This window comes from Dendrobium catenatum, unplaced genomic scaffold, assembly GCF_001605985.2.
Source record: "Dendrobium catenatum unplaced genomic scaffold, ASM160598v2 fragScaff_scaffold_992, whole genome shotgun sequence".
Taxonomy (NCBI): domain Eukaryota; kingdom Viridiplantae; phylum Streptophyta; class Magnoliopsida; order Asparagales; family Orchidaceae; genus Dendrobium; species Dendrobium catenatum.
Window position 1 is genome coordinate 755,065 of NW_021319454.1, and position 13,291 is coordinate 768,355.

General features: G+C 36.5%; 1 protein-coding gene across 2 annotated transcripts in view; it reads right to left on the reverse strand.

The window, feature by feature from the left end:
• LOC110101153 (DEAD-box ATP-dependent RNA helicase 39) overlaps nt 1-13,291 on the reverse strand; it is a 56,431-nt gene that overhangs the window by 40,162 nt on the left and 2,978 nt on the right. For both annotated transcript variants that reach the window (XM_020828944.2, XM_020828943.2), the window contains exon 6: nt 12,367-12,509. In XM_020828944.2, the coding sequence (XP_020684603.1) occupies nt 12,367-12,509 (143 nt within the window). The remainder of the gene's footprint in view (nt 1-12,366; nt 12,510-13,291) is intronic.

Sequence of the window (13,291 nt, forward strand, 5' to 3'; positions counted from 1 at the left end):
CTCAACTACTGAAAACATTCCGTAAGAGAGCTGAACAAAGGAATACTAAATTCCCAAGATCTCAACTTACGTAAGATCTCAGTAAGAGATTTGCAATGAACTAAAATATGATCACAATTTTCAATAACTGGACAACCATAAGCACAATGATCGCAATTGCTAAGCTTTCTGAATTTCAAAATTCATTCGTGGGAATGGCAAACCTGCTTAATCTTTACCAGAAGAGCTAAACTCTTGGTTTAAGCTTCAGCTTCCGAAGCCAATTGGCAAAACCAGAGTCATCAATTATTTTATGGTCCTTGATAGATTCAGAGTAAGCCAATGAGGTGATAAACTTCCCAGAGTGTTGATAAAGAAGTTCCATGTAGTCATCATCCCCCTCCTGGATAGCACATTGGAGTACGATGAGATTTACCAACTCAATGTTAAAATATCGGTTGAGTTCCAATATATTCCAATTACCATCATCAAGGATAAAGCTCTGCAACGTCAGATTTTCCAGACCAATACAGTCAACAAGCATAAGCCATTTGTTGAAACATTTATCAAGCAACCAAATGTCATTCATGACGCTAATGCTAGCACCATTAACAATATTCCACCTAACAATTGGTTTAAGAAATGAAATTCCATCAGAGATGATGGAAAGAGCTACAGAATGGCCATGCTTAGTCATACTACTCCAAGTGATTGAGCCATATTTAGCAGTCAAGCATTTATAAAGAAGAGATGATGGATTCTAGTAGAGACGCCAAGCTAATGGAGCTCTTAAGGGACCAACTCTTTTAACAGTAGAGTACATTCCCATACCACCTCTATCTCTAGGAATGCATAACTCATCTCAGGCGATGTAATGAAGTCCCTTGATACCATAGTTCTGATGCCAGATGAAGTCTCTACAGATACGGTCCAGCTCATAGAGTATCTTCTTGGGGATTAAAGAATGCGTTGAAATAAAAGTATGTAGTGAAAGCAATGAAGATTTGGCAAGAATCAGCCTACTAGCAAGTGAAAGGAAACGAGCTCCCCAAGCGTTGAGCTTATCCAATGCATGATCAACTACAAATTGGAAATCATTCTTGACCAATCTTCTCAGGGAAATTTTGATACCCAGATATTGTATCTCTTTGACAATTTTGAATCATGATATTTTGCCAATCTTACATTTCATGGAGGGTATTACAGATTTCCCAAAGATGATTTGGGACTTGGTCTAATTAATACCTTGCCCAGTCCAACTGCAGTATTCTGAAATTGAGTTCATCATAACTTTAAACTGAGAAGAGGATGTTGTTCCAAACAGCAGCACATCGTCGACATAGAGTAAGTGTGTAATTCTTGGAGCTCTGGAGGAAGTTTGGATACCTAATTGATGACCTCTTTGCTTAATTACACTGGAGAGAAGCTGTGAGCACATGATGAATAGATAAGGCGACAGGACAGTCTTGCCTAAAGCCACTCTTGGCTTCAATCCATCTAGTTCCTTTACCGTTCAAGAGAATAGAAAAACGAACATTAGTGATACATTCCAAAATAAGGATTGTGAATTTCACCGGGAAACCAAACCAAAAAAGAACATTTTCCAATGTCTTCCAACACATACTATCAAAGGCTTGAGCCATGTCAAGCTTGACAGCCATGAGACCATTCTTATTTTTTGAAATTCTGAACTTGTTCAAGATTTCTAAAGCAAGAATGCAGTGATCAGACATGGATCAACCTGGAACATAGGCAACTTGCTCCTCAGAAATTAGCTTGGGAATGCAGATCTTTAATCTGTTTACTAGCATAATAGTAGCAATTTTATAAATGATTTGACAAAGACTAATTGGACGAAAGTTGGAAGGAGATACCGGTGACTTGGTCTTAGGGATGAGAACAATCAAATTGTCCTTCCAAACTCCATTCATGCTTCCAGTAGAGAAAAACTTCTTGATAGCTTTCCAAGTAGTATCTTTGACAATGTCCCAATAGAATTTAAAGAATGATGAAGTAGAGCCGTCCAAGCCCGGTGATTTATTTGATCCTTGCTGGAAGATTGCAGTAGAGAAATCTGTCTCAGTGAATTCAGATTCTAAAAAAGCTCTATCAGCATTATCAATTAGCTGATTTTGTTCAACATAAGGCCAATTCAAATTATTGCATTCCCTGAATTTCCATTTGTCTTCAAAGAATTTTAAGAATACTGATTCAATTCTTTCAGTTTCATCAACAACATTATTATTCTCATCCTTAATTTGTCTGATCAAATTGTCGTTCTTCCTAGCTGTAGCATAAGCATGATAATATCTTGAATTGGTGTCTCCCTCTTCATTCCAATTCGCCTTAGCACGCTAGTTCCACCACATAGATAGTCTAAGTAAGGTAACATTAAGTTCCCTTACTTTACTACGCAACAGAGTAAGATTTTCTGGGCTGAGACCGCCATCAGCTTCTTCTTGCAATTATAGTTTGAGAATGTCTCTCTTTAGTTTCTCTTTCAATTGAATCAGACTTTTACATTTATTCTTGTTCCAGAAAAAAAGAGATTTCAAAGATCTCTTAATTTTCCTATTAAGCACTTCGGATTCATCTCCATAATCATGCTTATTCCATGCATTAGCAACAATTCTCCTGGTATCAGGATATGATTTCCAGGTATCCTCAAACCTGAAAGTTTTAGGATGAGAATGTATAGTTTCGTCAAGCTTGAAAGCGATGGGACAATGGCCAGAGGCTATTCTAGCAAGATGCCTAATTGAAGTAGACGGGACCAACTGTAGAGCCGAGGAGTTCAGCAAGCAGCGATCTAAACGCTCCCAGATTCTGGCATTGCCTTGCTTATTGTTACACCAAGCGTATTTAGGACCTATTACTCCTAAATCATGAAGGTCTTGGTTAGCCATGAATAACTCCTAAATCATGAAGATTCTGGCATTGCCTTGCTTATTGTTACACCAAGTGTATTTAGGACCTATTACTCCTAAAGCACCAAAAACAACTTGATGTGAATGATCTAACACAGTAAAGGTAGCAAGTTTATTATTTCACATCATCAGAATTCCGCCAGCAGTACCAACCGCAGGCTGATGAAAAAAATCCCAGTTGCTGCCAAATAAGTCTATTAACATCCTTCTTATTGATCAAAGCGACCTTAAGTTTCAGCAAGGCCCACACAAAAAACAGAATTATCTTTCACAACTTCCTTGAGGTAGAGAGAGGTCTCCTTCTTTTTGACCCCTCTACAATTCAAGAAAATTAATGAAGACATTAATTAACTGAAGGGGAGAAGTCCCCGCCTTCTTGCTTTTTCCCTCCACTTTCCTCTTTCTGGAAGCTAGTTCAATTGGTCCCAAAAATTTTAATTGAGGCTTTGTATAATGCTTAACAGAGTTGGTATTGATAGAATCAGTTGTATCAACCTTTGGAATCTCAGCTAGCCCATCAGGACTTATAAGAGGAAATTTTGATGGATCTAGATTTTTGTCACCAGAGCAATCTTGATTGTCACCAGAACAAGCCGTATTTTCAATATGATTGGAATCAATAGTGATTCCAGTAGATTTTTCATTGACCAAAGCAAAATCTGAAGGAACAGTATTGGCGGGATCAGCAATTTGAATAAGAGGAGTGACACAAGAACCTTCAAAACAATTCTCAACTATTGCTTCCTCTACTTTATTAGCATTAACAATAGTAGAGGTGATAATCAGCCCATAATTCATATTGGCTTTCCCAGAATTTTCATCAACAACTTGATCAGAGACTTCATTTAGAATCTCAAAGCTGTTGGTCAGATTTAATTCTACTTCAGAAGAAGCCTTCTGATACAGAGGGTTGTTTAAAGCTTTATCCTCTATAAAATTTACAACATTGGATTCCTCAACATGGATTTCTGAATAGTTACAGCTGACTGTAAAAAGAGTTTCATATTCTTTTGCACCCTTATTCCGTGGTACCAAGTGATTTCTAATTTGCTTAAGTCTCTTTATGAAATTAACGTGAATCCAGGGTCCGTAATTTTCTTGTTGAGCAGGGTGAGCAGCATCATGTATGAAATTATCTTTCGTTACATTGCTGATTGCAGTAGTCTTGGCTATCAAAAGATCTGGGCAAGTCGGTTTCAAGTGCCCAATTTTGGCACAGTTATAACAGAAAGAGGATAGTTTCTCATATTCTACTTTCTGAAAAAATCTACCTCCCAAACCATCTACCCATACTCCCGAAGGTAGCTTGGTTTCAAGATTAAAACGTACACAGATACGCGCAAATTCCTTTTTGCTCCAACTAAAAGAATTACCATCAAAGAACAATGGTGTACCAATTCTTGAAGCAATCATAGCAATGTTGACCTCATCCCAACAATGCAAAGGCAGATGTGGGAAGCGAATCCATACCGGTGCAGTTAGTCCTTTTAATGATAACGGAGAGAAGGAAGGTGACCATTTGTCTAAGCCGACGATGTGACCTCCAATATACCATGGCCCCCCACTAAGTACTTCCTCCATAGCAGTAACAGTCTTGAATGAGCAAAGGATCCAATTCAATCCCAAAGAGGTTAGATGAAAATTGCCAAATCTATTCCATTGATTGCGCGACTCTATACTGCAAATCGAGAATGGAATGTTCTTTCCCAAAACCTTCAGCACAACGGAGTTGGAGAGGATTTGAGAGTTGGTGATTTCCTGATCAGAATTCAATTTAACTGCTACCCCATCAGAAGACATAACGGTGGAATTAGCATCATAGTTGATTTAATACGCTAAGGTTTTTTCCAGGCATTGAGAAAGGAAGCCTTCGAATTGACTGTTTCATCAGCAGATTTGGCTTCCAATGAAACAGTATTATCAAGATCAACAGTTGTATCAACAGGATTCAGAGGCTTGGTCGAAATATTTCGACTAATGGATCCATCGGATTGGCTGATCTTCTTGCTATCTTTATTATTCAAATTCGAAGAAACAAAAACATCTTGTTCCAAAGAACCAAAGATTAATCCCGGCGAAGCGTAGTTAATCTCAGTGAAATTTCTTTCCGCCAAAGGATCTTTCTCCTTACCCTTACCCTTCTCTTCAGTAGAAGATAATGGTTTAACGGGTTGAACAATAGAACTAGAACTTTCACTTATAATCAAAGGTTTAAACCTCGATCTTGAAATCGATTGATCACCAATACCAGAAAAGCGCACATGAGATAAACGCTCAGTAGAGAACTGAAGATCAGTGCTATGATGTGGATCAGGAGGATCCGATGGCATACGGCCGGAAGCCGCCATAAACAGAGGCAAGAAACCCACGAAAAAAAGGATTCAAACTTTCTCTAGAAAATCAAGCGGGAGCTTCTAAGATTTTTTTTTAGGATGCTTAGTTGGATGAGTGGCTTTACTCTTAGAGACAGGATACGATATAAGCATATATGTGAAAAGGTTAGACTAGCTCCAATGGAAGATAAGATTAGAGAGAGTCGCCATAGATGGTTTGGTCATATAAAATGGCAGTCTTCCAATGACCAGGTTAGGAGAATAGATGTATTAGATTTGGCTTATGTTAAGAAATGTATAGGTAAATCTAAAAAGACTTGGTTATAAAATATTAGAAATGACCTTTCATTATTAGATTTAAATGAAAATTTCACTCTTAACAAGACAATGGAGAAAATGGATTCATGTAACCAATCCCACATAGTGGGATAAGGCTTGACGTTGTTGTTGTATCATTTGATCCATATATTGCTAAAGGACGGTAATTTTTTTTCCTTTTATTCCAATAGAGGTGTGGAAATGCTTAGGAGATGAAGGGATTTCTTGGCTTACTAAACTTTTTAATACTATTTTTCTTGAAAAGAAGGGAGTCAATAATGCTTATATTCAAATCATTAAAGATATGTATGCAGGAGCTATTACTTGTGTTCAAACACAAGGTGGATTGTCCAAGTATTTCCCTATTTCGGTTGGGTTACATCAAGGATCAGCCTTAAGCCCATATCTTTTTGCTTTAGTCATGGATGTTCTCACTAGACATTTGCAAGAGGATGTACCTTGGTGTATGCTTTTTGCTGATGATATTCTTCTTGTTGATAAGACTAGAGAGGGAGTTGAAGGTAAACTTGAATTATGGATGTCAACCTTAGAGTCTAAAGGTTTTCGCTTGAATAGATCTAAAAAGGAATATATGGGGTGTAATTTTAGTAGTAATAGACCTAGTGAGGGGATTGTGACTTTTGGCCATCAAGTTATTAATAAGAGTACATGTTTTAGATATCTTGGATCTATTGTTCAGAGTGATGGTGAAATAGATGGGGATATTATCAGCAGAATTCAAGTTGGATGGTTGAAGTGGAGGAATGCATCGGGCTTGTTATGTGATAGAAATGTACCCCTCAAACTTAAGGGAAAATTCTATAAGATGGCAGTGAGGCCTGCAATGCTTTATGGTGCCAAATGTTGACCATTAAAAGAGAAGCATAATACTAAGTTAAGTGTGGCAGAGATGAGGATGCTCAGGTGGATGAGTGGCTTTACCCTTAGAGATAAGATACGAAATCAGCATATACGTGAAAAGGTTGGAGTAACTCCAGTAGAAGATAAGATTAGAGAGAGTCGCCTTAGATGGTTTGGTCACATAAAAAGGCGGCCTTCCGATGACTCGGTTATGAGAGTAGAGGTATTAGATTTGACTTGTGTTAAGAAAGGTAGGGGTAGACCTAAAACGACTTGGTTAGAAAATATTAGGAATGACCTTTCTTTATTAGATTTAAACGAAAATTTGACTTTTAATAGGACACAATGGAGAAAAAGGATTCATGTAGCCGACCCCACGTAGTGGGATAAAGGCTTGATGTTGTTGTTGTTGTACTTCAAAGGCCTACAAAGGAATTTTGGCTCGACTTTCTTTATAACTTTATCATTGGATGGAGGCGGTTTCAAGGGAGATGCTAGAATCAGTCGAGTAACTCTTACTGCCTCCCAGACCAACTCAGCTTCGAAGTACAATCTACTTGATGATTTGATACAAGGCCAAATTTTCTTTGCTAATTTTTGTTTCATCGTTCGAGTAACAGTACTATGAATTTTTATTTGTAAAATTTTTACATGAGATTCACAATTTTTTAAGACTGTATTATTGTAACTAGCAAGGAACATGAGAACAACCATTAAAAAAGCGGACGAGGCGTCTGTATTGAGTCGCGCCTCAAGTTGAGGCAAAAGTCATGCGTATCGGGGCTTACGCCTCGAACCATACAGCGAAGCCTACGATTTTTTCGCACAAGGCGTACGCATTAGAGCGTAATGCCTCGAGGCAGTACGAGGCACCGCCTCAAAATTTTTTCTTTGGTATATATGTAAATACGACGCAGCCAATTCGTGTTTGCGTATAGGATTAGGGCTTCCTATGAGAATTGAAAGGCAAATTAGAGGCGAAGCAGTGAGGGAAGGAGGAGAAGCCGTGAGGGAAGGAGGCGAAGCCGTGAGTGCAGGAGACGAAGTCGGAAGGAGACGACGCAGGAAATGAAGCCAAAAGCAACAACGGTTTCGAAAGCAGGAAAAGAAGCCGAAGTTGTGAGTGCATGAAACATTCAGGCCTCGGTTTGGTCGGAAGAGCAGGTGAGCGGTGTTGTGGGCCTTGACTTTGACGTGCAGTAACGAAAGCTTGAATAACTTCTGATTCGGCTTTCTTTCATTCGTCCGCTCAGTACATTCTCGGTATCGAGCAGGTACATGTTTGGTACCGCTCAATAGTACCGCTAGGTACATGCTCGGTACCGAGCCAGTACCGCTCGGTACAAAGAGGTACATGCTCGGTACCACTAGGTACACACTCGGTACCAAGCCAGTACCGCTCAGTACCGAGTACATGCTCGGTACCGCTCAGTATTGAGCATATACAACAAGCAGAATTTCAAAATTACTCTTATAATAAAATTTTGTTCCGGGGGCGCTGCCCCGGAAACCCCTGCAGGTGAGCTGCCCCTTGACCTGACCGCCAGGGGGCAGCGCCCCCTTGGACCCCCGGCAGACCGGTATATTATTGTATTCATGTTGTCTTATTATTGGTAGTATAAATAATTATTAAAATCTGTCCTATTTGATATTGATTATTTATTTCTATAAATTATTAGCATGACTAGTGGCACAAGAAGGAAAGAACCTGCATGGAAATATGGAACTCAAGGTGAAGTGTCAGGCGAAGGTGCAAAGAAGGGATATGTTTATATGAAATGTAATTTCTATGAGAAACGCATAACTGGTGGCATCAAGAGGTTAAAGGATCATCTAGCTTGCACTCATGTCAATGTGAGATCATGTGCAAAAGTACCTTATGAGGTGAAAAAGAAATATACATATTATTTAAAGAAGTTTGTCATCACAAAGGAGGTCACACAAAAAAATATAGAAGAGATGATAGGAAACTCTTCTTACTATGGATCACAACATCAAGGTTCCAGTAGTGGAAGCCATTTAGTTTCTTCTAACCTAGTCACTCGGGGTCCTCTGGATAGATTTATGATAAATATTGATGACGAGGATAACATAAACACTCAGGATCTTCAGCCTCCTATAGCTACAAAAGAACTCATGAACAGAATTTGTTTGGATATCGCCAAATTCATCTGTGAAAATGGGATTCCATTTAATGTTGTTAGGAGTCCATCATGGATCAATATGCTACGATCAGTTGGAAGCTATGGAAGAGGACTACAACTTCCAAGCATGTATGAGCTGAGGACTTGGATGCCGAATGAGGAGGTTAAGACAACTTCAAAAATGGTAGATGATATTAAGAAGACTTAGATTGAGACAGGAGTGATAATAATGTCAGATGGTTGGTCAGATATTAGACACAGAAGTATCATTAATTTTTTGGTCAACAATCCATATGGAACAGTTTTTCTCAAATCAGTAGATGCTTCAAGCTTTGTAAATGATGCACAATTATTGTTTGAAATGTTGGATGAAGTTGTGGAGGAAGTGGGAGATGCCTTAGTAGTACAGGTTGTTACTGATAATACAAGTGCATACAAAGCTACAGGGAGAATGTTAATGGAGAAGAGACCTCATCTTTACTGGATTCCTTGTGCTGCACATTGTATTGACTTGATGCTTGAGAGGTTGAGATAGTTGCCTCAACATAAATCAGCCATATTGAAGGCCAAATATGTTAGTAAGTTTATATACAAATATATTAGTAAGTTTATATACAATCATTCTTGGGTACTCAGCTTGATGAGAAAATTCACTGACAAGAAAATTATTAGACTGTTGTTACAAGATTTGCTACTGCATATTTAACATTGCAGAGATTCAAGGAGTTAAGACAACCTTTAAAAGCAATGTTTGCTTCTGAAGAGTGGGATAAAAGTTCATGTGCCAAAAAACAAGAAGGAAAACAAGTTAAAAAGATTGTTATGAAAAACGATTCATTTTGACGCGGTACAAATTATGTTTGAAGTCAATAGGATCATTAGTAAAGGTGCTTAGAATGGCTGATGGTGAGAGGGCTCCGGCTATGGGATATATTTATGAAGCAATGAATAGCGCTAAAGAAAATATTGCAAAAGAATTGGGATGTCAAGAAAGTGCCTACAAAGAAATATGAGATATTATAGATGAAAAGTGGGATCGATAATTACATCAACACTTACATGCTGCTACGTACTATTTAAACCCCCAATTTTATTATAATAAAGATTTTCATATTGACAAAGAGGTGAAAACTGGTTTGTATGCATATATGGACAGACTCATTTCTGAAAAAGACTACCTCAAAGTGAATAATCAACTTGAGGATTTTCATTTGAAGAAGGGAATGTTTGGATTTAGAGCAGCACAAGCATGATACAAAACATGATCTCCTGGTATGTTTATAGTTTGTGTATTTATAATTTTAATGTTAATATTTATGTTCAAGTCTTCTACTTCAACCAATATTCATAAAATACAATTTGTCTTCATGTATAACATTGGTGGGCTCAATTTGGAGATGATATTCCTGAATTGAAAGCTTTTGCAGTTAAAATTCTTAGCCTAACATGTTCGGCTTTGCATGCAAGCGTAATTGGAGTATCTTAAATCAAATTCATACAAAGAGAAGAAATCGATTGGCGGCAGATCAAATGAACAAACTAGTTTATGTTATGTTTAACAAAAAACTGAAAGATAGGCATCTCAAATTGCAGAATCAAAGAAATTGTGAGAATGAAATTGACCCTTTGCTTATTGATGAGTTATAATCTGATGATTAATAGGTTACTCCTAAGAATGCTGATGTTTCTAAAATTGAAGCAGAAGGAGAAACACATGTCAATGAAGAAGACAAAGAAGCAACTACCCAAGTATATAAAAGAAAGAAATAAAGTGAGATTGGAGCTTCAAAAAAATTCAAAGGTATTATTAAATATAATGAATTATTTTGTATGTTATTATTGTTTCATTTTAGAGCTAATGAAATATTAACTGATATAGGAGATAAAGGAAAAAATATTATAGATGAAGAAGAGTTTGAGGATGACTTTGACATTAATTATGAAGATTCTTCTGAAGACAATCAAAGTGATGATGAGCCTGCTTTGGGTCTTGAACCTAAGGGGATGTTTTATTTTTAAGTGAGTTTATTTTAAATCTTGTATTCCAGTAATATTATCTTAAAACAAATCTTCAAATTCATAGTTGACATAATATTTTATTATTTTTTATCATTATTTATAATTTTAAATTAATTTATTTTAATCGTTTTGAGGCTTACGCCTCGATCCGCCTCGAGGCTTATGCCTCGCCTCGATTCCTGATTTCTTCTTTTAAAACCTTGCATGAGAATATTGAATTTACTATTCATCCATCCGAACTTTAGCCTCCATTGACTTACTCCCTAATAAGTGGTGTCAAGGCCAATAGTTCAATTCGGTAAAAGCAACTTGCAACTCATATCTATCATGAAAGAATCTATGATTGAGAGGGCTCTTGGTACATAATCTTTGATGATGTTCAAAAATATTTGTTTGAGGGTGAGTGATGGTCGATATGAAGAGTTCTTACATGATGGCGAGATTCTAAAACCATGTTGAAGTATTGAATTTAGTCCCACATTGGATAGCTACAGAAAATATTTATACCAAAATATTTAGTGATAGGCCCTCACCCAAAACCACAAGTTTCTTCGATTGTAAATGAAATTGACAACTAAAATATTTATCTCAGCTTACTTGCCCTTTGGTTTTCTCCCCAATGGTAACTACTCCTAAAGGTCTTTCTATTTTGCATTAAATGTGAATGGAGAGAATTTCCTTCCATTCAGATTGAATGATAGGAAAGAGTCCTATTCAAAATCCATAAGATGGAACCAAGTTGAACTACATCTAATATTAGTTAGAAATGAAAGTAAGAAAAAATAAAAATAATATAAATAAAAAAATGATTTCAGGGTTATTTGATTAAAAGTATTATAGGAGTAAAGTAGAAGATTTGCATAGGTTTTTATTTTCTGAGTATTAGGTGTGAGGTAAAATGAGAGTTAATTAAAGTTTTGAAATATTTGAAATACAATCAAATCTTTATAGTTCCTAGATTTCAAATATGGGCCAAAAAAGAAACATTTTGCTTTCCTTCTGCCTCATCTTTTGCCTCTGCTTATGTGCTTCCTCCTCTTCTGCCATCAGCAAACCCTTGATTGATTCCATTATAAACTCCATCAACAAAATTAAATAATCTTACCTAATATTTCTTCTTTTCCTCCCCTCCCCCCTCCACTCAATCATCTCCATCCTTATACATCTTTGAGGCTCTCAAGATATCATCCCTTCTTTCATCCATTTCTTATTTCATGCTGCTTGACCTCCAGACCCTCTCTGCTACAACCGCTCTCTCTCAATGGAACCTACCCTTTTCTTCCTAAAGTAAATCATTCACTTCAAGCCTACTTGAAACCATATCTTTGTGAGTGCTAAATAAATTTTAAAATATTTGAAATACCATAAAATCCTCATTTTTCCTGCATTTTGTTTTCCTTCCAACTCCAACTCTCATGCTTGCTTCTATGCTTTCTCCTCTTCTTCCATCAGCAAACCCTCAATAGATTCCATCATCAAAACTGAATGGTCTTACCTCAAATTCCTTCTATAAAAACTAGCCAGTTTATCCACAAATAAATACATGCAGACAAAAGTTTATAACCATGAAGAACAATAAACTAATAATGTCAACCCATGTGCAAAAACTAAATTTTACTAATATCTTGCAGCAATGAAAATTTTCTTTTTAAATTTTTAAATGGAAAAAAGGCATTAATGGCTATTTATCGTCAAATTATCAAATAGAATAACAGAAAACATCCAGGAAATGCAACTCCTATTGTATATATTCAAGTGCTAAACAGGTAGACCAAAAAAATGTACCTTTCCCCTGAAGGTACTTCTCCATGGTAATTTACTGTATATATCTGATTTTCAGTCAGGAAATGATCCACAGCACGGCTTGAACTTTGTGTATTGCAGAATACCATTACTCGGTTTCCCCTAGCCAAACTCGGTTCAAGAACCTGCAATTAAATGTTTCCTTAAGCTCAAGATATTCACGTCAGCTACTATTATGGCCCAATTATTGAAACTCTCCCATGTATTGAAGTTAATGATGGCTGTTGCATAAAGGTCATCAAATAAAAAAGGTACAAGGTACGAACAGGCATCGAGAACCCATTTTGAAGTAAATGTCAAACACAATTTCCAATCCTAAGTTTTATCAGATATTTTTCGGGATCCTAATAGCTATTTAGGATTTATCTATGCTATATAGTAAATTATTCAATTAGATTTGTGGAGAATAATCTAGCAATAAAACAAAAGGAGAAGGTTCTCAATAAGACATAAACAAGGGTCATCCATGCATAACTAATCTGTTTGATTCAGTTAAAAATACTTTTATTTAACTAACACTTATTAATTAGTTTAATATGGAGATAAAACATGCAATTTTTTCATGGAAATCTCTGGCATTTAGAACTAATTTCCTTTTAACATAAAAAATTTGACAAAAATTTTCACGTTATTGGTTAAATAATTTATTCAAGCATGTTATGATATTGATTATCCCATCCCATATAATAATAAATTAAACTGAGGTAAGATCATTCTGCAGTTCATTTTTTCATGTCGTAGACAAAATTTCATTTAACCCTTTCAACAGGTATGAGATATATAAAAGAGATGACTTATTAAAGCTTCAACTATTGGTTTATAAGATATTATGAGGTGGAGGCCATTCTGCAATTCAGTCCATTTTTATTTAATTATCAAGTTCATTGCACTGTTTTGATAGATACGA